The 26,888-nt window shown below is 42.1% G+C and overlaps 1 protein-coding gene across 3 annotated transcripts in view; it reads right to left on the reverse strand.

Moving 5' to 3' along the window:
* LOC119652817 (developmental protein eyes absent) overlaps positions 1-26,888 on the reverse strand; it is a 165,911-nt gene that overhangs the window by 12,292 nt on the left and 126,731 nt on the right. For all 3 annotated transcript variants that reach the window (XM_038057144.1, XM_038057145.1, XM_038057143.1), the window contains one exon: positions 14,689-14,735. In XM_038057144.1, coding sequence (XP_037913072.1) covers positions 14,689-14,735 — 47 coding nt within the window. The remainder of the gene's footprint in view (positions 1-14,688; positions 14,736-26,888) is intronic.

Consider the following 26,888-nt stretch of genomic DNA (forward strand, 5'->3'; position numbering starts at 1 on the left):
CCACGCCGACATAAACCCTCTGGGCGAGGTCTACAGAGTGGTAATGAAAAGGCTGCGGAGACCACCCCAGTTGACCTGTTCGCGCCTCTTGAAACAGATTGTTACCACTCGGTTACCTCACCACGAAAATAGGGAAAGGCAAATGGTCGTCCACGGCATAGTATTACCATTATGCCAGTAACTGTGGAAGACCTGCAGAAAATATGTGGTAGGTTCGGTAACAACAAGGCCCCAAGTTTGGATGGCATCCCCAACCGAGCTTTGAAACTGGCAGTGAAGCCAACACGTTCGAGGCCTAAAAGAAGGAATATTCCCTGCCCAGTGGAAAAGTTGGTGTTGTTTCCGAAACATGGCAAGCCACCTGAAAACCCAGCATCGTATCGTCCTATCTGCATGCTGGATACAACGGGGAAGATGATGGAGAGAGTCATCTACAACAGACTTCTGGCCATCGTTGAAGCCTGCAATGGTTTGTCGGAATGCCAGTTTGGTTTCCGATGTGCCCACTCTACGGTGGACGCAATTAACATGATGGTAAACCTGGCAAAAGGCGCACTGATTTCTGGCGGCTGCTGTGCCCTGTTGACACTGGATGTTAAAAACGCTTTCAACTCGGTCAACTGGAACAGAATTAAAGGGGCGTTGGCTGACATAGGTGTCCCCGGATATTTAGCGAATTTGATGGAAAACAGGTACTGGTACAGGATAGATGGGGACCCCAAAGAGTACATTGTCACAGCCGGGGTACCACAGGGATCGGTACTTGGTCCCTTGTTGTGGAATATCATGTATAATGGCGTGCTTGCTTTTCCCGTCCCAGAGGGGACTACGATTCCCGGCTTTGCTGATGACCTAGCTGTGGCTGTTGCAGCAAACACCCTGAAGGTGTGGGGGTCTACGCGACGGAAATAGTGAGAGCAGGAAAATAACACCGTGAAAGTTCAGGTCGGTGCATATATGGCCGTATCAAAGCCGGCCATCAAATACTGTTGGGTAATAATTAACACCAAATTGAGCTTTAGGGGACACCTAGAATATGCACGCCAAAAGGCAACCAGTATCATCACGGCAGTTGCAAAAATGTTGCCGAATATTGGTGGGTCGAAACACTGTCGGAGGTTGGTGCTAGTCGGAATGGTGCGTTCCATCTTGCTCTACTCGTCACCTTTGTGGGCAGTGGCGCTTGCAAACTCATAAAGACGGAAGTAGGTAAACTCGGTTTACCGGCTGATGGCTTTGAAGGTTTGCAGTGATTTTAGAACCACATCAGATGAGACAGTATTAGTGGTGGCAGGCATGATCCTTGTCGACATTCTGCCTAAAGAAATGAGTGTGCTGTACCAGGCAAGACGTAGCAAGGGGAATACAGAGCGTAGAAATGCGGCAAGGTCAGAGTCGCATGATCTCTGGCAGCGCAGATGGAACGAGTAAACGAAAGGTCGGTTGATGCACAGGCTTATTTCCAACATTAGGGTGTGGCTTGAGCGGAAACATGGGGAGACCAACTACCACATTACCCAATTCCTTACGGGACACGTTGGTTGCTACAGCAGTATCTGCACCGCTTTGGGTTGGATGATTCTCTGAATTGTATTAGATGCGGTAGCATATCGGAGGATCCCGAGCATGTGATGTTTCACTGCCCAAGATTTGCAATGGAGAGGGAGAGCTTAAACCAGGTACTCGACAGAAACGTGACCCCGGAGAACTTAGTTGCAGAGATGCTGAAGTCCGAGGAGAACTGGCTCACGGTTTGCTCCTGAAGGTGTAAAGAAGGAGGAAAGCCGCAAATAGGAGAAGGACGAGTGCCTAAGGGCAAACCTACCCCGCGAAGTAATACCTAAATGGTGCTCCCGCGGGCTATGGTTGGAGAGACCGGCGGTAGTTTTTAGTGGGTGCGAATCCCACACGCGCCCGTTGTATCTCCGGCGTTTGGGTGGATGTGTCTTTCTAAGATTTTGTACTTCCGTGTGTCAGAACATCCATCATACCCTCTATGTAATAGTAGAACTATAGATTCATAAATAGGTTTAATTTAAACCCACCCTTAATTTTTTTGAGCTAGAAGAGTTTCCGGTCTAGACGCGAACCTGTTTAGCGCGACTTCACTATATAAATATTCATATTGTTGGCTGTTTGCTTTTTAATTCTTAATGAATAAGCTAACACCAAAGCTTCTACATATATTATCATTGAAATTTATGTAAATATTATAAAAATGGATTTATGTTAATTTTAATGAGCCTGCGCATACTTTCCAGGGCATTTTACTGTTAATTATTTCGTTGGATCTGTAGACAATATTGCTTTCTACGTAAGTCTAGCGCTACCAAACACAGTTTTTCTAGCAACATTCTTCGGAAAAAACCCGGATATAAATTTTATATCTCTTGAAGTCTTATACCGTGCATGTATACACAATAAAATTTTAATTTCAACCCCTTTTTTAATGAGGGCTTTAATTGTCCGTACGTACTTTGTTCAACAAAAATGTTAATTTACATTTAACGGGCTGCAACCATTTGTTCCTCACTTAACAACCACGTACTGGATTGTCTGAATATCTTGAGCCTTATCCTTGATTTTTTTTAGCCGTTCTGATTTAAAATGAAAGGCGTCTATGCACTTAAAAAAATACCCCACAAAAAATCCCGAAGCCCAAAGATTCGGGACGTAAAATCAGTGTGAATTTGCTTGGCTGGTGGAACGATTGGGGGGCGTCATTAATGAGCCGGCACGAAATGCTAACGTATGCGGGCGAAAAGCCAACAATTAAACAACAAAAGATAAAAACTACCATAACCATATACAAAACTCAAATTAGTGTTGTGTTATCACTAGCATCTGGTATTTAATCGCGTCACTATTAATTTGGAATTTCATATAGTCCGTTGAATGTGCCATTCTTAGATGGCTTCCAGCTTGGCTCGTTAGTTCTTGGAAGCAAGCTGTTATGATAATGAATTATATCATTGATATCTATTTATATTGTATGCAGGATTGCTGACGATTGGGTTTGTCAAAATTCCACTGCGATGATGATGGAGGTTGTGAACGAATAAAGTCAGAATCAACAAATATTCTTATTCGATCATTGATAAATTCTCGATGTTAATTATGACACGAATGCCATAATAAATTCTCAAGCAGATACAAAAGCCACTGGATTCTGGTTGAGTTACATTATAAGATACTTTATTAAAAAAAGAAAAATTCTGAAAGAAAAAATGCCTAACCGGTGCTCACTCGTGAAAACACATGTAAAATAAACGTATTGGAAAATATTCGTGAGAATGGTCTTCATTAATATACCAAGGAAGTGATTTGTAAGCATGAATGGTTTATCTAAACAAATGATACTTTTGAAGTATCATAAATTCAGAAATTGCGATAGTGGCGGAATTTTAGTGGTTTACATATTTATGTTTCTTAGTGAGATTTCTACCCTGATAAGGGTGATTTAAGATTGTCTATGAGATGCAAAAAGTGGAATTTATTTGTATAATTTCTTATTCTATTTTGGACCTGGTCAGCAAATAATTTTATTGGCCCAAGTTGCGGAATAAAGATATTGACTGTATTAGATAAATATAATAATTCAAAATATAGGAGCTCGGTGAAGGGTTTACCTTTGTCTCCCTTTTACGTTTTGGAACTTCTGGCGTTGTCCAACCAAATGGACAATTTTTTTTAAGAATGAGAGAGTCTTAAACCCGTTTTTCACTTGATGGCGCATGGGATCAATTGGAGTGACGGGTAGGTATCAGTGGCCGCTCCAAGGGGTCAATTACCGCTGTGGTGCCCTGTTTTGATACTACAAACTCTTAAGAGCATTACTGCTGTGGCAAGAGCAAGAGGGGCAGAGCTTAGCCGACTCAGTCCGTAGTATTTAGGAAGCAAACTAGCTCGCCAACCCTGTAACTAGAGATCTCCCTGAGGTCATCAAAGAATGGTTCACTTAGTGTCCTGAAACTGGATCTAGCTAGAGCAGGGCAATCATAAAGGAAGTGCCTGGGAGTTTCTCCTGCTAATACGCAGCTTCGGCAATGCAAATTGCAGGGTATACCGAGCCTGGCGGAATGGTCTCCTATAGGTCAGTGCCCTGTGCAGACCGTCGTAACTTTGTATGAATTTGCACGTGTTTAACACAAGAGGTCTTACGATCGGGCCTCTTATGACCGGGAACTCAGAGGAGGACTTTAAGCGTGCCAGGCGTCCAGGCTGTTCACCACGTTCCTTCACCAGCCTGGATGATGTTGCCACTGAATACAAAGTCTTAATGGGCGCTTGCCTGTTGGTCAATTAGAGTGAAACTTTCTCTTAATTTTTTGGTCCACAGACCCTTGTTTTTGGACAAAACGGCCGATTTTAAAAAAACAGACAACTTGCAGTACAGGTAAGACATGTGAGTGAATCATACTGAAAACAAAGACCCGCCCAGTTGAGTCTGAAGCTACCCAAAGTAAAGTAAGTAAGTTTTTGTTTTAGGAACTTGATTTTGGACCAGTCTGATTGAAGATAAAGTTTTCTCCACCCATCAAGTTGATTAAGTAGTCCTGCTTCGATTGGCTTTGGCTTGAATTCAGCACTTTTTCGTCTTTAACATGAATCTCACTTATGTTGTGTCTGTGAGCGAGTAGTATCTAAGAACTAACTTCGGTTATATTGCTCTTCGGGCAAAGGTGAGGCAGCTTCTGATGAGTTTGAGAGGTGAGGCAGTGCCTGATGAGTTGCGTCTGCGCTGGCGAAACTACAAGTCGTTTTCTTTTTAAACGTGGGCAATATTTATGGTAGAAAAAGAAGACGAGGCAGACCCTGCCTGAGATGGAGCGATGGCGTAGGTCAGGATGCCAAACAGTTTTTAGGGATATCGAATTGGTGGACCTGGTTCAAGTTTCGCAAGGAAGCGGATTCAGATTTTTTGTCTCTTCACTACACGTCGTTCTTTGCAGCAGTGCAGCTAACTTGGCTTTGGCGTTCTTCCAAATTTGCCTCCAGCTATCTTGGTTTAATCACTTGGTTTTCCAATTCCTTAGGCCCAATAGTACATCATTGCCCACGTTAAGTGTATCTTTTCGTCTTTTGCCAGTTTTGACGACTGGTCTACTTCCGTCAGTTTACAATATGTGTACCGTTATAGGTATTCTTGCGTTGCCTATATTAGGTAGATGGCCAACTTACTGAGGCTCTTATAACTGTAAGATGACCGGAACTTCTGGCTCATTGTAAATTTCGCACAGTTTCTTGATGTAGCTGATGTGGCATTCATCTTCAATGAGAACTTCGCTCAATATTCTGCGTAGAAACTTCTTTTCAAAGGTTCTTGACTTTCGTTTTTGCTGAGGAAGGTTGATGTCCACATTTTCTTCTATATTAAGGCCTTCTGGCGTTTTTTAGAACCGCAAAAAGATCCCTATATAACTATATGCTGGGGCTTAAATAGTAGCGACTATTTCTTATTGGCGGGCAGCTTTTTGGTTACGCGTCATCATATAGGTCTGCTGAGATGGATTTGAATCCGTTCCTGGATTCTCCTAGAACCCTACACTCGTCTTCTACTGTTTTATGCCAAGTTCTCCTGAAGTGGGTTGAATTATCCTATCTCCTCCATTGTCACTTTCGCCTTTTCAAAAGCTCGCCCAAGGGTAACAGGGGTCCCATAGGATAGAACTGTCTAAATTTTATCTTGGCGTTGAGATACTTGGATTTCCAGATTTTAGACAAGGCAGCGAAGGTGGATTTAGGGTTGTTAATGCGTCGAGTGACATCTAGTTCGGTGCGTCCGTCGACAGGAACCTCCTTCCTTACGTTAATAAAGATGAGGAGATTGTGACGGTGTTTATCTTCAGTCCGACTTTACTTACCTTTCGTTCCAAATCCAGAGTCGAAGTCTCTCGGTGAGAAAGTAAGCAAATGTCATCAGCGTATTTGAAGTGTTGAAAAAAGAAGTCTTCCACGTCCTCCGGACAAAGCCGCATGAATAACGTCACCGATAACAATAACAAATAATATCGGTGACAGAATGCAACCTTGCCGAATTCCGTTTTGGACTCTGGCAATAATAATAGTTATTATTTTATTTGGCGATTGGGGGAGTCCTAAGTCCTAAGTGGGAAGAAAGTTTCTTCCATATTTGTGGTCCACGGACCCCTCTTTTTTAATTAAAAACCCAAAAGTTTCAAAAAGTGACTGACGGTGTTGTCCAGGGTCAGTGTAAGTTTCATCCCAAATAGTCCGGTCCAGTATAAATTGGATGCGGACATAGCACTCCCTCAAACCTTAAACAAAATAATTTCACTTCGGCCTGTGGTGGGTCTGAATACAAATTCCACTTGGATATAATTCGCACTCATATCGTGTTTGTGATTATACATAAAGGAGCAATTACCACCTATAGCCGCTTTCGATCAACTGATGAGTTGCCTTTGCCCTGGACTAAACCGGCAGTTATTTTTTGAATAGCTATTAGTTTGTCTGGAATACCTCTCCGGCGTTCTCTGTTGGCATTGTTGAAAATCTTCTCCAAATTTATGGAGAGCAAAATGATCCGTAGAGTGTTGATGTAGTCAATGCAGGAGGATCCAGAGTGGAAATCAGTCTGTTCTCTGTCGACCAAGCTTTCGAGATGTTCCTTCACGCATTCTAGGATTATTTTGGCTACTATCTTTGTTACGAACAGGAGCACGCAGATACTCCTTTAATTGTTGCACTCAAGTCCGAGACCCTTCTTTTTTCACTCTCTCCGAAATATTTCGGATTCCTAAGATTTACGAGTCTAAGTAGCAAATTCACTGAAGCTAACTTTTTTTTCAAACGTGTTTAGGAAGCGCACCGAATGAGGAGAATCAATTGAGCAACCTATATTGTATTGAACTGTTTAAGGATAAAAAGCACATTTTCATCCTAAATTAAGAGAAGTCTCCCTACGCCCAGTCCTACTGTAAGCAAGAAGCTTTTTATTTAGTGAACTTTTCTAGATTTATGATTGAATCGAAGGCAATTTATAACGAAAACCATTCCTTCAAAACTACTTAACTGGGGCCTCAAAAGAGCTGAATTTTTGTTACGAGTAAGAAGCATATCTTCCTATATAATTCCTACCCTGAACAGAGACCAAGCTCCCTATATGCAAATGGGTCTAGCTATCGGCCTCAATGATCCAATCTCTAACGCCCTTGGGCATAGCATTAGTCACAGTGCAGAAATTTATCCTGGTGTTAAAGGAACTTTCAACGCTGGGTTGACCTGTCTGAAGATTGCTACAGGCCTCTTGTTATTTACTCGACAAAGGAATCCTCAAATATTATAAGGGAATTACGCTACCAAATGAAAGATAATTGGTTTCAAAAACTTCCTTTTTTGCATATGAATTCTTCAAAACCTTTAAGTCATACTGATCACTGAATACAAATGATTGTATGATCCTAAAACAGAAATTCAGGAATGTAGGCCAAGGAAACTATCGTTAACAACCCACCTGGTAAGAAAGTCTAATTTTTTTTGCATAAACCTCTTCCTCGTATAATCACACTTGTGTTTCAATCGGAAAAAATATATATGCCGTTTTAAACAAAAACCAACCTGGTGTACGGTAGGGGAAGAGGGAGGTTCCCCTTTTAAGCCCGCGGCAGCTAATAAACTTCCTTCAAAAACCAATGGTGGTCCAAATAGGGTTCTAAGACCTTGTTAAAGTTTGCATTTGTAATACCATTTTCGGGAGAGCAGGGACAGGAAGCGTATTTAGGAGGAACAAGAAGGTCAACCACCTCAATTTTCCAGTGGGATTCGAGAGAAGGGACTCCCAGTTCACTTCACTTCACTTGCCCACACCCCTCCTCTCCGGGAGTAGGGTTAGAAAATCAAACCTTAGCATTTCAATATTAAAAAGTACTTCGGGTCATCATGATTTTTTAAGGAGAGATGATCGCCATGTGATTCCAAGGGGTCGAGAAGGGAGACCTCTTCCTTTGTCTTCCATATCTGTCCCATTCACTCGAGGGTTGGGTTGAGAATTAAACGCTTACCTTAACTTACTACCGAGCTAAGTGCGTATTTATTTCATTTTTGTAACGCTGGTACAAATTTAGTTACGAAGGATGATTCATATGCTTTCGAAAAAGAGTTATTATAGGGCAGTTAATAATATGGATGGTAGCGGGTCATTAGTTGTACCTGTGGTGCTAGACAAAACGCCAGCCCCAAAACGTGTTTTATTAATAATCTCTATTCGCCTTTGTTACTCAAATTAGAGTTGAGGACTTACTTTGTTTGCCTAGATGTGCATGTATGTATATCTAATTAGGACAATAGGAACTCAATTTACAATTTTATTGTGATTACCCCAGAAACCTTGCTATCAACTATCACATAAATCAACACCCCATTGGAATTTGAGCAATTTTCTAACAATTTCTAGGAATTACAAAAATTAACCCCAAGATCATCAGCTTAACTGCCTAACACTATTTTCCATAAAAAAAAGGGAAATAAACTAAAGAGAAATTCTGAAGAGATTAACCTATCTTCATCTATTTATCCCCTGTAAGTGCCAAGAAGACATTAATCAATAAAATAATGATCATAAAGGAAAGAAAAGACAGAAAGACGAAGTGCGGAGGGACCGGTGGCTTATGTCTTTTCGGAGGAAAACATGTGTTCCGATCTTCCACACATACGGGTCTGAGATATATGGACCAGTTTCTGGATTTCTTGTGGTGTCTATTTTTTTGTGTGCTTCTATTGTATCATACAAAAAGATGTCCCATAGTGTCTTTTTTTCTTTGGAATTATTAGTTTTGGCATGTGTTTGATTCTGGAATTGTTTTTATAGGGTAAGTAGTTAAGAATAATGGGCAAATGTCTTTTACTTTCACTATAGATTCACAGTTCATAGCCAAGGCGATTGCAGGCAGAATTGTGAGTAGGGAGCTAGGTCGCGTGGAGAAAAAGATAGGACCCATAACTAACCGAAAGCTACCAAAAATTATAATTTAATAATCGCTCGTGCAAACAGTCGAATATTGATCCTAGGTCGTGGACTATACTCTGTGAAAAGGTAAGTTCAAAATTTGGTGGGTTCAGTCTGAAGCTTACCGCAAGTCTACCGTCCAGAGTAATTGCAAGTATTGGAGGCATATAGTCTGGGACTTCAACTTCGGCTTGAGAGAATGGTGATAATGATGTGTACCATTCATTGATCGTGGTATAAATCCAATAAAACTCAAAGTTTGAAAATTTGGTGATTGCCCTCTTTTTAATTTCCTTAGTGAAATATGACGATTGGTAATGGATATACATATATGGTTGACATTTACCCCTTCGTGAAGTATAGTGCGTCAACTACGTCTACGTGCCATCGCTCGCGATTATTTAATCTGCGCTTCAGCTTTCCCCAAGACTTTTCGAGACGCTTGCACTCATCCTCTATTGTTCTATGTTAAGGGCCCTTGGGGCGACTCATTCGTCGGCCATCTTGGCCATCTCCCTAATGTGTGACCTATCCATTGTTACTTCTGTCTTCCGATCATAGTGTTTACGAGTTTACGGGTCAAGTTTGTGCGCCGACCAAGTTCTTCGTTTTAGATAGTGTCAGGCTAGGTGTTGATGAAGGCTTAGAGCTTTTGAGTAACAGTGGAGTTCACTTTCTATATACTACTACTATACAGCAACACAGAAAGAACACTAGCATAGAACAATTCCAACTTGATTTTGGTATTGAGATAACTGTATTTCCAGATTTTAAACAAAGCAGCGAAAGCGGATCCAGCGCTGTTAATGTGTCGGGCAACAGCTAGTTCGGTGCCACCGTTGGCAGAAACCATGCATCGTAGATATACAAATTGATCATCATTTTCACTGCTATGCTCATTAATTCAGATAGGGAGAGTGCGATGACCTAGTCAGACTGTAGAGGCTTTAATGGTGAAAGAGCAAACATATGTCATCAGCGTAGTCGAGGTGTTTGAGGAAAGATGTCATATTCCATTGAATTCCTCCACATCCTTCGAACAAGGCAACATGAAGAATGTCACCGATAACAAGAAGTAATAAAATCGGTGACATCGGTGGCCCTGGCAGACTTCATTTTGGACCTCAAATGCTCTGAGATTTTACTTCGGTACATCATGTGACATTTTGCACTATCATATGCCGCTCTCTCTAGTTATTAGTTCCTCGGGAATGCCTCTCCTGCGTAGAGCACTCTAGATGCACTTCCTGTTCACATTAACGAAAGCTTCTCGAAACCGATGAAGAGCAGTTGCAGCAAAGATCTACACTACGCGGATTGTTTCAAAATGATCCGTAGAATGTTGATGTGGAAATGTATCATATGATGAGCGAATATTTCCTCAGCAATTTAATTTGGTAGACGGCTGCGCGTGACATTAGTCCATAAGCAGGGCCGTCGAGGAAAAATCCGGGCCCGGGGTTAAACTTATTTGAAAAAAGGGGCGAAAACTACATGGGCCTGGAGTGAAAAGTAGACGGGGCCTCTCTTATCCATTGTTTTTATAGAAATTTCTATTCCGGGCTCCTGAGAAAACCGCGGTGCGAATCCCCTTTTTCACCCCCTTGCCAGGCCTCCTCATAATTTTAAATAGGAAGCATACCGAAGATAATTGATATTCCGAAAACTCTAACTTAAGACAGTATACGACCTGTGTTATTGGATGGTGGAGCTATGAAGAGAGCCTTTGGAGTGCCAGGCGACTCCCATAGTAGAAGCAGGTCAGTGTACACGTGGGTCCTCAACAACTGCAGTATCCGCGAGTTCTCATATGGATCATACAATAAAAAAACAGGAGCAGCAGCAAAATGGAGAAATTGGCGTGAGGATAGGACCAAGTCAACTTTCGTGGATTGAGAGAAATGGTACACTCGTGAACTCATGTGTGGTTGTTGGCAAACCCAACCGTGTCAAGGATGGGCAGATTAAGTTGTCTAAAGGCCAAATGTGAAAGAAGGCTACAGAATGAACGAAAGAATGAGAGAAACTGTTGAACCCTGGAGGAGGCAATTAAACTTTGAGTGAAAAGAGGAAGATCGGAATTAAAGACGCCACCAGTTGATGTTTTCAAAACTCATTTCAAATGATCCAGAAGCGGGTTGAAAATTTAGACCCGCCGAATCGACAACACCGGAGGAAACCTACAGTGGAGCACTATCTTTTTGAGTACGCCCGTGCCAGAAAAGTACCTGAAAGGAATGCTAAGCGTCGAACGAAGCACATGGCAGTTCTGGCTGAAGTGTGGAAGTGTGAACTCCCCACTTGGCATCAGTTTCCCAGTAGCTAATTAAACAAAGGAAACTTATTTAAAATCTGTCCAAACCCGCGGAATAAAGAATGGATATGGACTATAGATCGCGTAAAAACCTAAGGAACTGGAACTGATCAGCTACTGCAGTTTTTGGTCTCTACCGGTTTAATACCTTTCAATGTGTTAAGATGGGGTTTACCTGATGTGCATTCAGGGCTCGATAGAACTGTTAATTCAGAGAGTGTATATTTAGAAGCAAAACTCTCAACTGAGATGGGAAGCGGAAGGACGGAGATCAAAACCTCAAAACCACCTCAAACCCCATCCCAATATGGAGTTGGTTTCCTTGTTTGGAAAAAAAATTCTCAGGGAGTTGAAAGCCTCTTTTCCTTATAGATCTTGAAGTTATTAAAGGATTGCTGAAAATTCTTCTAAGTTGCTGATAGACCATTTTTAGCCATGGGATTATCTATGACCAAACAATACGAGGAGGGAGCAGATCTTTTGAGCTTTATCAGCTCCTTAGAGGTTAATAGCGCCTTTCTGAACGCCAGAGCATGAGCTACATGATGCGGTGAAGACTTAGTTGAACCTAACCATCTTTCCAGCTGAGACGCCACAATCGTGGCTATTCTGTTGTTCAGGTATTTGAGCATCAAGAGCGTGGAGGCAGCAGCATAATCAAGCACTGATCGCACAATGGTTCTAAACAATTTTACGGCTCTCTCAGGTTTTAAAGGGGTCATCCGTGTGTCGGATTCGTGGAATCGAATTTTTGGCATCAATTATATCTAGATATAGTGTAGAATATATGGGCAAAGTGATTTTTTGATGTTCGAAGTCATTCGGAAATTAGAGTGCTAAACTCGTAATAAGTCACATGCTAGATTTATGCCCATCGCCGTAATGAAGCGCGTATTTATTACATACACGGGATGACCCCCTTAATCCCCATGAGAAACCTGTGGCAAAGTTTACTACCGTCGAAACCTGTTTCGCCTTTATGATTGTATTATTGTTTTGATCTTTTAGGGATAGTGATGTCGTCGTGATGACGTCTCCTGCCCAGAAATGTTATCTCCGGTGCCAATTTTAGAAGGGACTGGGGCACCAAAATTTAACATAGTTTGCCATTATTTTTCCTAAAAGCAATAACGCTAGATTTACCTTTGTTCACTGGGAGTTGCAGGGTGTTACACGGTCCAAGAGTGTATATCATATGCCACTTTTTTTTCTCTCATAGTTTCGACAAGAAGGAGTAGTTTCAGTTTTTCTTACGTTTTGCTGATGTCAAAAGACACAGCTTTCCCTTACTCTTGACTACACGAATTTTCAGCAACTGGAAATTTTCAGCAACAGGAAGCCGGGTGAACTATAATTCCTAGTCCTTTTGGGAGAACGCAATTATCAAATTTGGCGAAATATCTGAGTCTGAGTCTGGATTCGAAGCTTAACTGAAATGCTTGCAGCACACAGGATTCCGTTGATCAGCAGGTGTGCGGCTTTGGCTTAAGAGTATATCTGAAAATGGGTGACTTTACGTGACTGAAATATAGCTCTGATTATAAAGTTGAGATCACGATAATTAGGGAGGACTGGGATCATTCGAGTGATAACCAGCTAAACAATTACCGGAGTATATGCACACAAGAGAAAGGAATGAACCTGAAACACGACATGCCATATCCCCTACGGCAGCGTCTGATGAGTTAACTCTGCCCTGGTACGAAACCGTAGCCGTCTTCGTCCCTACTTTCATTTTTGAACTTTGGGTGTTAACCCAAAAAGAGGAGTCCGTGGACCATAAAGAGTGGGAGTTAGTTGCTCTCCATTTGGTCCGGTCCGACATTAACTGGATGCGGACTTAGGACTCCTCAATTCCTAAAAAAACGGTATACTGGAAGTGTATGTAATAATCCAGTGTATTAGGGGGAATTAAGGGAGGAAATGCAAAAGTGCTTATCTCCATATTCTCTAGGACAGTTAGGTGACATTAAAAACCATTTTAACTGTGCAGACCAGATCTAAATTGTTGTGGAAATGGCAACAAACCCTTCAATCTCAGGTTTTTAAAAACGAGATAGTGCTGCAATAGATATTGATGAATATTGATATTGATGGTAATGAGAGGGTGGGTGAATTAAGAAGAAAGAGATCCAAAACACCATTTGCAGGACTGAATCCTGAACTTGAAACCATCAAACTTGCAGCTAGGAGAGCAATGCAAGACGGAAAGCTCAAGAAATTAGTCCATCATGGGTTGTAGGATCTATAATGGAGATCCAATATAAAGATAGCAATGAACAGATTGAAACAACCTCCTATATTTTTGTTGGATGAGGTCATCTAGTGAATTATATTAGGGCGGGAATTTTTGCATAAATGAACTTTGACAGGACATATAATAGGGTTGGAGTGTGGGACGACAAAACCGGAACCAATCTGTCCATTCATCCTTGCATTTATCTGTCCATTCATCCTTGCATAGAAGTACCAGAGAACATAGATTTCTTGGGGATATATTCTAGAATGGACATTTGCCATCACTTCCACCAGTTTCGGAGTGGGATTTTTCCCTAGAATTCACGTTTCAGGGTGGGTGGGCGGTACGCTATCAAAAATAGAAATACCTACGTCTGCTGTTGGCAATAACTGTTAGCAACAGTTTCCTACCAAATTTGACGATATTTGTTTGATCCCTTTGTGAATTTACGACATAGATAAAGAGTCAGATAGTACCATAGAGTTCTTGAATTGTATTAATTTGTGATTTGAATAAAATAACTGTTTTAATATTGCCTGAATAACACAGATAACTTTTACAACTTTCAAGATGAATGACTTCCCATTCATTATGCAGAGCATTCTAAAAAACATTCCCCCCATCAAACGGTATATTACGTTGATCCCAATCTATTCAATTTGGCACATCTAGACAAGAAGCCATTAATCCTTAAACTATCAAAATCCAATTTATAACAAATATCAAAAGATAAAATAAATATCAAACATTATCTCATACAAAGACCACCTATGGTCGCGAAGCAATCCCGTCAGGCTAACAAAAGGAGAGAAGGTGCGCCCATTTGTTAATTTCTCTTTGACATTGTAACGATAAGATAATCACCTGTCGATAAAACCTCGACATTTTCAATGTTGTGACATTAATAAAAATAAAACTTAATAAGACTCTATCGTCATAAGAAATGTCAGCTTTACATATATATCTGAATATGTTTACGAAAATCTCGACATCTTGTGTGTGGGATGAGTTCCTATTGTCTTTCAACCAGTAAATGTCTGCCGACAGTTTGATCCAAATCAGATTTTTATTTGAATTTTTAGGTCGGCTTAATATCGAGAACTATCTAAATTGAAACATAATTTTTTTTCTTGGAGCTGAAGATATGACGGAAAAAAATAATCTCACCTGTTTCGTTCGCCTGAATCTGTACTCTCGCTTTTAAGTCGTTTGACCTGTAATAAAATGGAAATAAAGGTTAACTTATACGCGCCAGATATTTGCATTGAAATAGGATTAAGATGGAGAGAAGTCAGATTTTATAGAAAGTTTTGAAACGGTTCTTTTGTATCTATAACTAAAAATTTAGACATTTGAGGGAGATTTGCTGAAGGATAACCTCTATAAAATTTTTTTGAGGTATTTCGAATTTTCTTCAGATTAACCAATCTATATGTGATCCAAAGAATCGAAATTGTTCCCAATTAATTCGATTTATTGTTCAGGCTATGAGGGTGGAACATATTCCTGAAATTGAAGTAAAATTTCCAACTGTACCCCAGATGGGCCAAAAAATTTTCTTCAGTGGAACCCGTTTCCAGGAAGGCTACCCTAAATACTCCTTCCTACAACAATATTCATAAGATATAGATTTTCTTTTTAATTCTTGTCATGTTTCATTATGATTTTCCTCTTTTCACTGTGAACCAGAGCGACGACCGGAAATCGGCTTCTATCATTCTTTATTTAGGAAGCCAAATAAATGCATAAAAACCAGCAGGTGTGCCTGTGGAGAGCTATGTACACGGTTTCGAAGTACTACCGTATATTTGCAAATGCATTAAAGTGAAGGATATGACGGTATTGATCTAAGGGCTATTGTATTTGAAATTCTTCGAATGCTATCTCTACGCAAATATATATCATGGTTTATCAGATTTGCATATATTTTCTGAGATGAAACTGGTTTTAAAAGAATTATGTAAGGTTCTATGAAGGAGTTTATACTGAAGAAGGGTAGGTTTCCGATTTGAAATCTTTTGACCATAAGATCTTCAATCTTAATCGAAATATTCGTTAGTGCAAGTGAACACAGAATAAGTAAAACCATTTTCAAAATATAGATAAATTGATGCACATGAAGGGGTAACCTGCACTGATATTGGAATAAAAAATATCTGAAGATATTGACAGAATCAGCATCAAGCACTTCCGATGAATTAAGGGGGTCATCCCGTGTGTCGGATCCGAGGAGGCTTCACTTGTGTTTCTTCAAGAAACCTAAGGTTTCTGGACTAGGTATAACAGATATCTAAAACACTGAAAAAGGGAACACACACTATCAACCAATAAAAGGAAAGATATCTTTTGAGGCAATCTTTCACATCAAGATACATTGATGCCAAAAAAATCGATTCCTCAGATCCGACACACGGGATGACCCCCTTAAATTCGTTGTTGTGACGGCCGTGTCGTGAAAACTGCGAATTATCACCAAAACAATGTGATTTTAAAGTGGAGCTATCTACAACTGATGCGACTGAGTCCAAGCAGTGAGACTGGCTGAGGCACACAGTCCCCACCGTGGACGAGTGATGCTCTTGTGACGTTAGATATAAGAAACGCCCTCAATTCTGTGAGTTGGTTGGCTCAAGATGTTGGAAAATTATATCTATATTCGAGGTTACCTTTTGCAGATATTGAGAAACTATTTGAAATATCGCACTCTACTCTACGAGACCCAGGAAGGATTGCGTAGAATGAGGGTCATATCGGGGCCAGCTCAGAGATCTATTCTTGGCTCGAACCTTTAGACGGGCTTATATAATTGGTTTGCTACATCTCGAGGTACCGGATGAATTGCATCTGGTTGGATACGTGGATGAGCTCAACGAGCTCAACACACCCTGAGAGTGGTGATGCGGCGAAGGGATAGCTGAGTATGGATTCTCCCTAGCTCCGGTGTGGTCGTCTTGATCAAGGAGAGGGTTCACAGAGTTCAGGATGTTTTGGTTGGTGAAATCGTGGTATTAAGCTTCTTCGATTAGATGCGGAACACAGTAGCCAAGGGTGCAGCTCGAATGCTGGCGATTTGCTGGGTCGGAGGTCTTTTATAAAGTATGCATCGTTTGCTGGTGAAAGGGGTTCAGTCTGTCTCTATTTACGGCTTCGAATTAATACCTGCCGCACTTATTACGGAAATGAGCCACGAGTGCCATGTAAAGTAAAACGGCGAGTTTTGATAGCAGGAGTTATTCCGGCCCTTTGCATTCTACAGAGCAGAGGTCTATAAAAGAACAGGAATTAAGGAAGCTGTCGCTTGTGAAAAAGAGCCCGCACTATCAGCAGTGTGGGCGTGGTTCAGTGGAAAGCACAATGATGTGACTAAGGGAACAACGCACGCGCGCAAGTGTGAATCGAGCTGAGCATCACATCGAAAAATTGTTTTTGACAGTGAAACTCTAACCCCCTTCGTTTCACTTGTGCGTTCTCTCTCTTGGGTGGTTCGCTTCCGCTAAACGATGTCCTCCGGAATAGAGGCCCGCGGTAACTACCGTGGCCGTACGAATGCCACCGTTTTGGCGTAGGAGCCCGACAGCATGGTTCCTATAACTTGAGGCCGACGTCACAGCGGATGCGATTCGTTTCAATTACGCATTGGTCAAGTTGAACGTGGAAAACACTTTTCGGTAAGTGAGACGGCTAAATTTAACCGCTTACTGACAGAGCTAACACTGGGCGATCGTGCGCCAAGCCAACTGCTGCGTGAGATGAAGCAGTTGGGTAGTCACAAAGTCGACACCGAGCTGCTACAGTCTTTGCGGCTGCAGAGGCTTTCGGAGAGCACACATACCATTCTGGCGTGTGCGGATTTGGGGTGTGTGGATACGTTAGTCATCATCGTGGCCAAAATCCATGATATCCACGTGCGACCCATGGTTGGTGATGTGTCCTGCGATAACTTAGGTCAGGTGGCTCAGCTGCAGATGGTGGCAGCATTAACAGCTACCTTTTCTGAGTTGGCAGAGGCCATCGGTGCGTTACGTTCGGGGTGTAGGACTACATCAAGGCCTAGATCCGCCTCGTGAAATGGGCGATTGTTTAGTAGGTCGTCGGGACCTTTGAAAAGTACCGGGGCATGCTGGTACCATCGTACGTCGGCTGAAAAAGCTTCAAAGTGTATCAGCCCCTGCAATTTCTCAACAAATAAATCAGACTTGCCTGGAGTTCTGGCGACTGTTACGCAAAATACAGCGCCACGTTGTCTGACAATCTACGATCCCTTGAACCGCCGCAAATACCTTGTCGATACAGGCGTTGAAGCCTCGATTCTTCCCGTATCCTGACATAACAATTTAATACCGCAATCATTGAAACTCGCGGCAGCAAATTCTTCATCGATCGGTATATATGGCTACAGGCAAGTAGACTTGAGTTTAGGACTTTGATGAACGTTTTTTTGGCGCTTCATAATCGCGGACATCAATATACCTATCTTAGGCGCGGATTTCTTGTGCCGCTATGATTTACATCACTACTGAGCATAGTCTCTCTAAGTTCGCTAAGCATGATCTTCAGAGCTACATCAACACTACTGGCTCCTCATTTTTCTTTAAGGTGCATCCATTACCACCCGTAATCCACTGCGGGGGGGGGGGGTATACGGGGAAAATCTTAGACTCCCCAGCGACCCTGTTCTCGATATCAGGTCGGGACTCCGGTAGCGGTAGCTACCGCCAACAACGCAAAAACCATGACTGACTAATTAGGACGGACGCTCCTCGGAAGCCGTTACAGCCACCTTATGAGGGCCTCTTCAAAGTCTTAGAGCAAGGCCGACATTTTTATAGGCTCAATGTCCGGGCACCACCAAACGGCTGGGCTCGGCTAAATCCCTGCGTCCAGCAAGAAAAAGCGACCAGAGTGAAGGGCGCGTTCACTTTTACTTGCGGAAGCCGAGTTGAGGATGCTGGCCGTCCAGTTCCTCGTTGAAACCCCCTTTAGTTTCAGCAGAAGGTGGTCTATTGTGGTGGAGCGAACAGCTTGTGTGTCGCACGCGCGAATCGAGTTGGCCACGCTGTTAAAAATTGTTTTTTGATGCCAGTTCGAGACGAGCCCAATGAGACAAGGGAGTCCTCACGGATAATTAATTTGTAATTAATAATTGTTAATTTAATATTCAGATAATATTTTAATCTGTTAATAATTTAATAAAATTTGATATAAGCAAAATGAGGTATGATAAACAGGTGTTTATCCTGAGGTGACCATTACTTCACCGAGAGGAGTTTTTTCAGTCTTACCGTACCTCACCGATCGCGCATTTTGGAGAAGACACATCGAGTGACTTTGATTTCGTGATCATTTGTCGGCAGAAGTTTGTCAAGTGTCCCAGACACTATAATTAGGGCCATGGCGTAGAGCGAGGACACATGGAACAGAGTGCACGTTACACTAAAGGCATTTTAAGCGGGGAAAGCGGAAGTTAGATAGGATAGGCGGCAGGGTAACTGAGGCTCCCTCAACCAGGGCTGTGTGCTCCTATACTGAATAGGCCTGGCCCAGGCTAGTGCTCAAGAGCAACATCCAGGAAGAGTTAGCCTCTTGTGTATATTTAAATAATTATGAGATTTTTGTTACTATATGGGTGGGGTGTTAGATAACTCACAAAAGGAAGTAAACGACTTAGTATATGATAGTAACGAATACTTGGATAAGCCAGGCAAGGCTAAAAAATTTGCAGTTTGGATTATTTGCATCGACCTTCGTGAAGCAAAACTGCAATTTTTTGTGTGCCTTCTATGCATTGATGCAGGCAGAGTCCTCACCACTACATTAAAATGCTTATATGGTTGCTGCTCATTGTTTTTTGAGGCATAGAGAACCCACAGAATTTCTTTTTATTGTTATCGTTCTTTCAATATTTTATTTTCCCATGCATTACGCGTCAGGTTAATTATCGTCACCTTTAACGATCTACAGAAGATAAACAGAAAGTTAAACACTGGTTGTGATTGACATGAAGGATGCTTAACTACCTTGAACATTACATTATTATCCACTAGATAGGTGTAAAGAAATCGATCTGGAGAAGCCCCACATAAATGACGGATGGACGCAGATAGGAAATCGTTGGTGCCTAATTTCAGGATCTTCCTCAGAACAAGAAACGCCTTAGAAAACTGGAGGAAAGAAATTAAGAAAGCCAAAAAGAGCCATTGGGATGAGCTATGGGAAGAAAACTGAGGGTACGCTACTATTCCTACAGAAAAGGTAGATTGGCCACACACAAGGCAATAAAAGCGGCAAGAATTGTCAACTTCTCTACGGGCTTCTCATGGAGCCTCAAACCCAGAAAAGCGGTCAAACTGTTTCAAGCAATGGTTTGCATCGAGCACGTTTACAGCCCGCTAAATCTGGCAGATGGGCGGCATATAGCTAAGGCTTGCAACGAAAAGGAGTGTGGCTTTCTCTGTAGGGATCGTAACGCGTCTGATGGGAACGTCGCATATACTGTCTTTAGGACGATGTGCCGTCTTCAGGACGAAACTAAAAATGGTTAAGACGCTGCTAAGACGATTCGCATCCAACAAGTTCACATGTATCGGAGTACAATCGCTCAAGATTCACCTGCTCAGTTCGCTTAGAGGTAAAAGGTGATTAAGTGCTAATAAACGTGCCATATCACAGTAACAATCTAACTTTATGGCATCCTGAGTCATTGCGGGCCATTGTTAACTGGTTCCTGGAGGACGCTTGGCCCCGTTCTCGATGTTTTTTAGCATCTATCTAACATGGTATGGTGCTAGACTTTCCACGCAGAACTTATGCTTCGCAAGATGCTGTTTTAGGCACCGGGAGCCGGTCCTGGTTGAGAGAAGTTTAGATGCCACAGTTAACGTCTAGGCTGCTAAGGAAGCATTGCCACATAACCTTTGCGGCAGAGTAGATATTGTCGTCGATGAGGAAGCGGGGGAGAGTTGACGAGTTCTGGAAGACTCATTGATAAATGACCATTGATAAGCCGTGTCCGAACTGTCTTGAGAGAAAAAGGACTTTAACACGGGAGACCTAACAATGATGTACCTTCCCTTACAAAAATTAGCCATTATATATAGTTCTGTTGATCCTAGAAATAAATTTAATTAAAATCAATAAAAATGTTAGATTTCGGGTGATTGCAAGTTCGCTGGAATCTAACAGCTGCAGAATCCGATTGCAAGATTTCGGCGATTGGAAAACCACCATATTGAAATGAAGGATTTATTAATTATAATAATAATTAACACCTTGTTATTGGCATAAAATGGCAGGATCAAATATAATGGAAAAAGTTCATCAGCAAAAATCTAAAGGATATTTATGTGACGCTATGTAGAAGGACGTGGCATTAGTCCTGGTATGGTAACTCAATTCACATAGGCAGTACATAGGTTTCGGATCAGTTTTCCATACATTTTTGAACCTGAACCTCGTGGTTTATTTTACTATTAAATTTTTTGATATTGGCGCCCAATGTGGGTTGTCGTTGTTCAAGATTTGATGTCATTTGTTTCAAATTAAACGTACTTTCCCTTAATATTTAGACGAAACAATTTTTCAGAAAGTGTTTTTGCTTTCGAATTCGTTGATACTTTCTTTGAAATCCATACAGCCAATAAACTAGGATACTATCATTGACCACCGGTGATTTAGGAATATGAAAAACCTTCGAATGTGCAAGCATAACCGCATCTGACAAGATTATTCAGATTGCAAAATTGCTATTAAACACACATATGTATGAACATATAAGATACTAAATTATTTTCTTGTCTTGTTGACCAGATTTAAAATTTATTCCTTCAATAAACTAAATATATTTCTTAAACTACGAATTCAACAGAAACCATCTAACACAACCTCATCTACCATCATGTCAATGAAAATCAGATAAAAATCAACATATTGAGCTAATTAAAATCACTTAAACCAACAGTTTATTAAACTTTATAGACCCTACATGTTATGAATTGTTATTTCTATTTACATTTACACACCTTGTAAAACCTATTACATAAATTCGAAAAAGAAAAATCATAAAGTGCCATCGTACGACCATAAAGTTGAGGGTAATCAAATAAAAATAAAATAGTAGAGAAGTGAAAAATTACCCAGTCGTGGAGTATCGAGAACAAAACATGAGAGGTGTTTTCTAACATGCTTCCCAAAGGTGCATGCAGAGAGTGCAGCCTGCACCAAGCATATGATGCACAAGGGGAACATACTTAGTATCTATCCTGAGAAGATCCATAGAAATCCATTGCATACGACCATATCGTATCTTAACTTCTTGTACACCTTTCGAGGGGATCGACGTTTAACTTAGTGGCAATTGGCTTATCAGGTCATCTTGTAGCAAGTATAGATAAATGACGCAAGAACAACAAACATACTAAAGTTATAAAACAAATAAAAAAAGCAACGGCCACACAGATACGATGTGGTTAATATAATGTCATATACATGTGTATAAAGATGTGTTGCGTAAGATAGAGAGAAGCAAACGATGTCTTTTACGAATAGTTAAACAACTACCAAACGACATTACGATTCTGTGGTTGTTATTAACCCTAGTTTTGGGAAATGAGCAGTTCAAGGAAAATGTTTGTTGGGGTATCTAATAAAAGGGACAACAAGTGAATCTAAAACCCCTAAACTAAGTGTTACAAAGAGGGAAGAAAAGTTATCCTTCCGTATCTTTTTTTTGAGAATATTTACAAAAGGGTTTATTACACTAGTAAGCACATCACTTACCGATAGATCGAGCAGCCCCGCCAGCAATTTCGACGCCTCAAAATTATCACGCGACAGCATCGCGACGGTTGGTATCAACGATTTGCGTTCGCTGCTAAACTGCAGGCAAAGGAGATTGAGGTGGAGTGTCTCTACAACATCATTCGAGGTCAATGAAGACGATGATTCCCACGTGTTTACCCGCATGCCCAACCCCAGTCAGGACATCTTCCACTGCTGTGCAAAGGAGCACAGCCAGCCATCAACCCAGTACATCCACCAGCACCTCAATCAGCAGCAGTACAGTTACCACCACCGAATCCCTCAAGACAGCACCAGCCAAGCTAAGCAGACTTTTCTGCCACGAAATCAACTCGCCAGAAATCCCTCCCTCACGCATTTTTAATTAAAAAATCAGGCTCCGAGTATCACAAAAAATACTCGTGAAAACCGAAGAGGAATTTAACTCCACTAAAAAACTTCTGGTCGAAAGTGAAACCAAGCTTTACACTTATACCCTCCCGTTCGAGAAGACAACTAGTCTCTCTCTCTCTCTCTCTCTCGCTCTAAGAAATTATGGACGGCTTACACCCACGCGTCCAAAATACCATCTCGGTGAAACCTTACCTGACTACCCGAACTAAAATCGAGAATCCCACGCTCTCTCGCATTACCTTACACGCGGCCTTCTCTAAGGAGCATTTGTAAAAAAAAACAGGGCCATCGAGCAAACTATCGTTCGTTTCGAAGAAATCCGAAACAAACAAATATTGCAACGTAAGAACTGTCAAAGGATCGGCCACGCCTTGACTACCGCTGCGTGAATTGCGAGCAAGTTCATCCACCAGCGGCTTGTTCGAAGACCGCAGAAGAGTATCCCAAGTGCGCTAACTGTCACTCCAACGATCACCCCAACTTTAGAAATTGTCCACACTTCACATTGATAATCTCCAAGCGGAACACGCAAAGGCGCACACGCACCTCTCAACCAGCTCCATCAACACTTCCTCTTCCGTGCGTCCCTTGGTGTCATACGCCGATGCCACGTGCAGCCAACCCACCGCTGCAACTTCCAGTTCCCCACTCGCCGCTAGGAACCCATCGAACAGCATCAACATGCAACAACTCTTTGACATGTTTTCGATGATGGTCAATTCTTTAATTTCGAATAATGGACGTTAGATTTATTGCATTTAGCATCAAGTCGATTGTCGGTGAAGCACAGCGACTTTGAACTGTTTCTTAAGGAACACAAACCACAGGTAGTCATCCTTTGCGAGACCAGGCTCAAACACCCTTATAAACCCACCTTACCAATCTGTTCCGAACAGATCGTTTCCAGCAGTTCCAGCTCGGCTCTATTATCACAGGTGGAGCCGCAATGCACGTCTTCAACAGATTCTTATTGATACAGCACTACCCTCCAGTGGACAGCAGCAAATCCATTGCAGTCACCTTTATCTGAATAAATAACGAATCAGCTACGGTATACGTTACTGCTATCTACTGCCCGAACCAAATTTTGGATTGCTCCGGCCTTTCCAACCTTATTTCCTTTTGCTCCTCTCAACCTCGTGAGATAGCCAAATCCTGCGCCCACGTCGTATGCGGAGGCCTGAACGCTAAGCATCCCTCATGGCCCCACTAGGACCATAACTTCAATGGTCACCAACTCCACAGGTGGCTCACATGTCCATCCTCAGCCCGAAACATATCCCATCTTAGTCCCACACAACCAACTTTCCTCTGTGTTAGCTACTACTTCCATCTTGATCACTTCCTGATCTCCTCTAACATCATCATCGCCCCAAACTCTAACACCTTCCTTTTCCTAAAAACCACCTCTGGACTCAGTGACCATGACGCTGTCATTCTCGACCGCAGGAAGGGTAAAAAGTGCCCTTTCTCGCTCTGTCTCGAACTTCAGTAAAGCAAACTGGAAACTAATCAACCAGCACATAAGCAGACAACTAGATAATATTTACGTTCCCACCAAATCTACAACGCCGCAATCGAGGAAACAGTCGACCAGCTCACCCAGCTCATGCAAACTTCATGCAACGAGCTAATTCCACAGCGCACCTTTGGCTACAGGAACCTCATTACATTCCCCAATGATTTCTTCCAAGACCTTAAATTAAAAAACCCTTCGGCGCAGACTCTTCAGAAATAGATTCTCGCCACGAATTAAAAAAAATCTGCCTTGGGATCGGAAAATCTTCCTCTACAACCCCGATTCTTCCTCAAAACATCCCCTCCAACACCAAATCATCGCCTCTGTACAAAACTCCCCAACAGAGTCGAAAGTCGCGGAAATTATCCCCGCAATAGATTCTTCAAACATTTAACTACAGACACCCCACTTTTCCAATAAATTTGCCAACGAATCCACCCCATCAATATCTTTTACTAAGCTCAGTATGATTAAAAACATCATACTAAAGAGCAAAAATAAACGATCAACCGATTTTGACCGTATACTCTCAGACGGTCCTAAAAAGTGCTCTGATTTCATCAACCCCTCCCTATCCACTCTAACTAACTGCATCATAATTGCCCACTTTCCCACAAGCTGGAAATGCGCACGTATCGTCCCCATCCAAAAAACAGAAAAACCCACTCCATCCAAACAGCTACCGACCAATTTCAGAGCTCCCTTCTCTAGGAAAAGTTTTTGAACGAACCGTCAAAACGTTCATCGACAAATAAATTGACACCGCAAACGAAATACCCGATTTCCAGTTTGCTCCGCTCATTCAGTTGAACGCGCCCTCCTTGGCCTAAACACAGACATCCTGTTGGGCGTCGATAATAAAACCCCTACCAAAGCATACCTTCCTGATCTAAAGAAGGCTTTCAGCTATGTCTGGCAGCACGGACTAGTCCATAAAATATACCATTCCCTCTCCTTCCACCCTCATCTATGCAAGCTCGTAAAGAGTTTCTTAGAAGGTCGATCGGCGAAAGTAGTGACGCAAGAAACCACCTCTCTGCTCTACTCCTGCATGGTAGGCATCCCACAAGGCTTGATCTTATCCGCCACCTAATTTTCTCTCTCCACAGCTAACCCCCAGAACCACCCTCACACCAAAACCCCATCAGAATCCGGCAATATATAGACGATCTGATAATCGTCGACCGGAAATATTCTGTCCGGGCAATCTCGCTTTAAATCCTATCTTGGCGAACTATACCACTATTTCACTATATGTGAGCTGGCCCTGAAACATGGCAAGCCATGGTATTCTAAGGCCACCTCAAGCTATCAAAACATTTCCTGCAAAATGCCGAAAATATTTCACTCAAGATAAGAAAAGAATGAATAAAAATCCCAAACACCAATAATGTCACATACCTAGGTGTCATTATGAGTTCGAGACTATCATATGTTCCCTACATCACGAAAGCCAACTCTGCCTTCTACGCCCTCCGCTCCATTTTACTCTACCGAAGCCCAACCCCATGCAAGATCAGAGATAAAACCAAAAGGCTATCCGCCGAAGACAGTTGACGTTTAAAAATCTTGTAGTGGGATTCCTAAAAGCTCTTAGGCAAAATAAGGGCCACATTGTCCGGGAATGTAACAGGGAATGCATGCTCAGCCATGGAAAGGAGTTCTAGATAGCATGCATACCGCTGGAAGCGGCCAGTGTCCGGAGTTCAAAAAGGCGCTAGTTACGGTGGGAAAATAAGATTGATTCAAATCAACCTCAATCATTTTAGAGTCTCTCAAGACCTGCTCTCGCAGACTACCGTCAAATTGGAAGTGTAAGTGGCTATAATAAGTGAATTCCACAGAAATCCTAACAATAATGTTTGGACAGTCGATCGAACAGGCTGAGCGGCTTCGTTGGGAAGTGCTGACCAAGCTATATGAGACTGTCTGAGGCATCCCACAACTGGATTTGTGTGGGCAAAATATATACATCTGTGGTAGCTACGCTCCTCCAAGCCTGACGTTGGCAGAATTCAAGGACATGTTGAACAGATTGGTCTTGTAAACAAAAGGACGGAGGCCAAAGGTGGTTGTCGATGACTTGATTCCTTTTGCGGGCCAGCGCATAGTTAGACGTCATCTTCGTCACATTATTACACATCGGAAAAGAGGGTCCGGACCTGGATTCTATTAGTCCTTCACTAGCTCTTGATATGTTCGCTCCAGCTTTAGCGAACACAGTATCCACAGCGATTACCAGGCAATCGGGTTCGACCTGAAGAACAAGCTAGGCGATCAGGAGCCTGCACGTTCTAAAAATAGGAGAACGTTGTGGTGGCGTGCAAAAAAAAATGACGGGAAAACATCTATAAAGGTATGGTTGGACCAGGACACTGTCGAAGAGAGCGAGTGCTGAGTAAGGATGCCGAGATGTTATACTTTCTCCAGTAGAATGTGAGATGGGCTGATAAGTTAGATTTACAGCGGAGCAACAGAGGCGGCTTCAAAACAGGGTGGTTTGCAGATCTCCTCTTGAAAATGATTCACGGTTTATTTTTTCAGCATAACAAGCGCAGAGACCTTTAGAAGAGGTTGTATAACGAGGGGTACGTGGACCAAAAAAAGAGGGAGTAAATTGCTCCCCATTTGGCCCGGTCCGGCATTAAGTTGATGCGGG

Source organism: Hermetia illucens, chromosome 3 (genome assembly GCF_905115235.1).
Source record: "Hermetia illucens chromosome 3, iHerIll2.2.curated.20191125, whole genome shotgun sequence".
Lineage (NCBI taxonomy): Eukaryota > Metazoa > Arthropoda > Insecta > Diptera > Stratiomyidae > Hermetia > Hermetia illucens.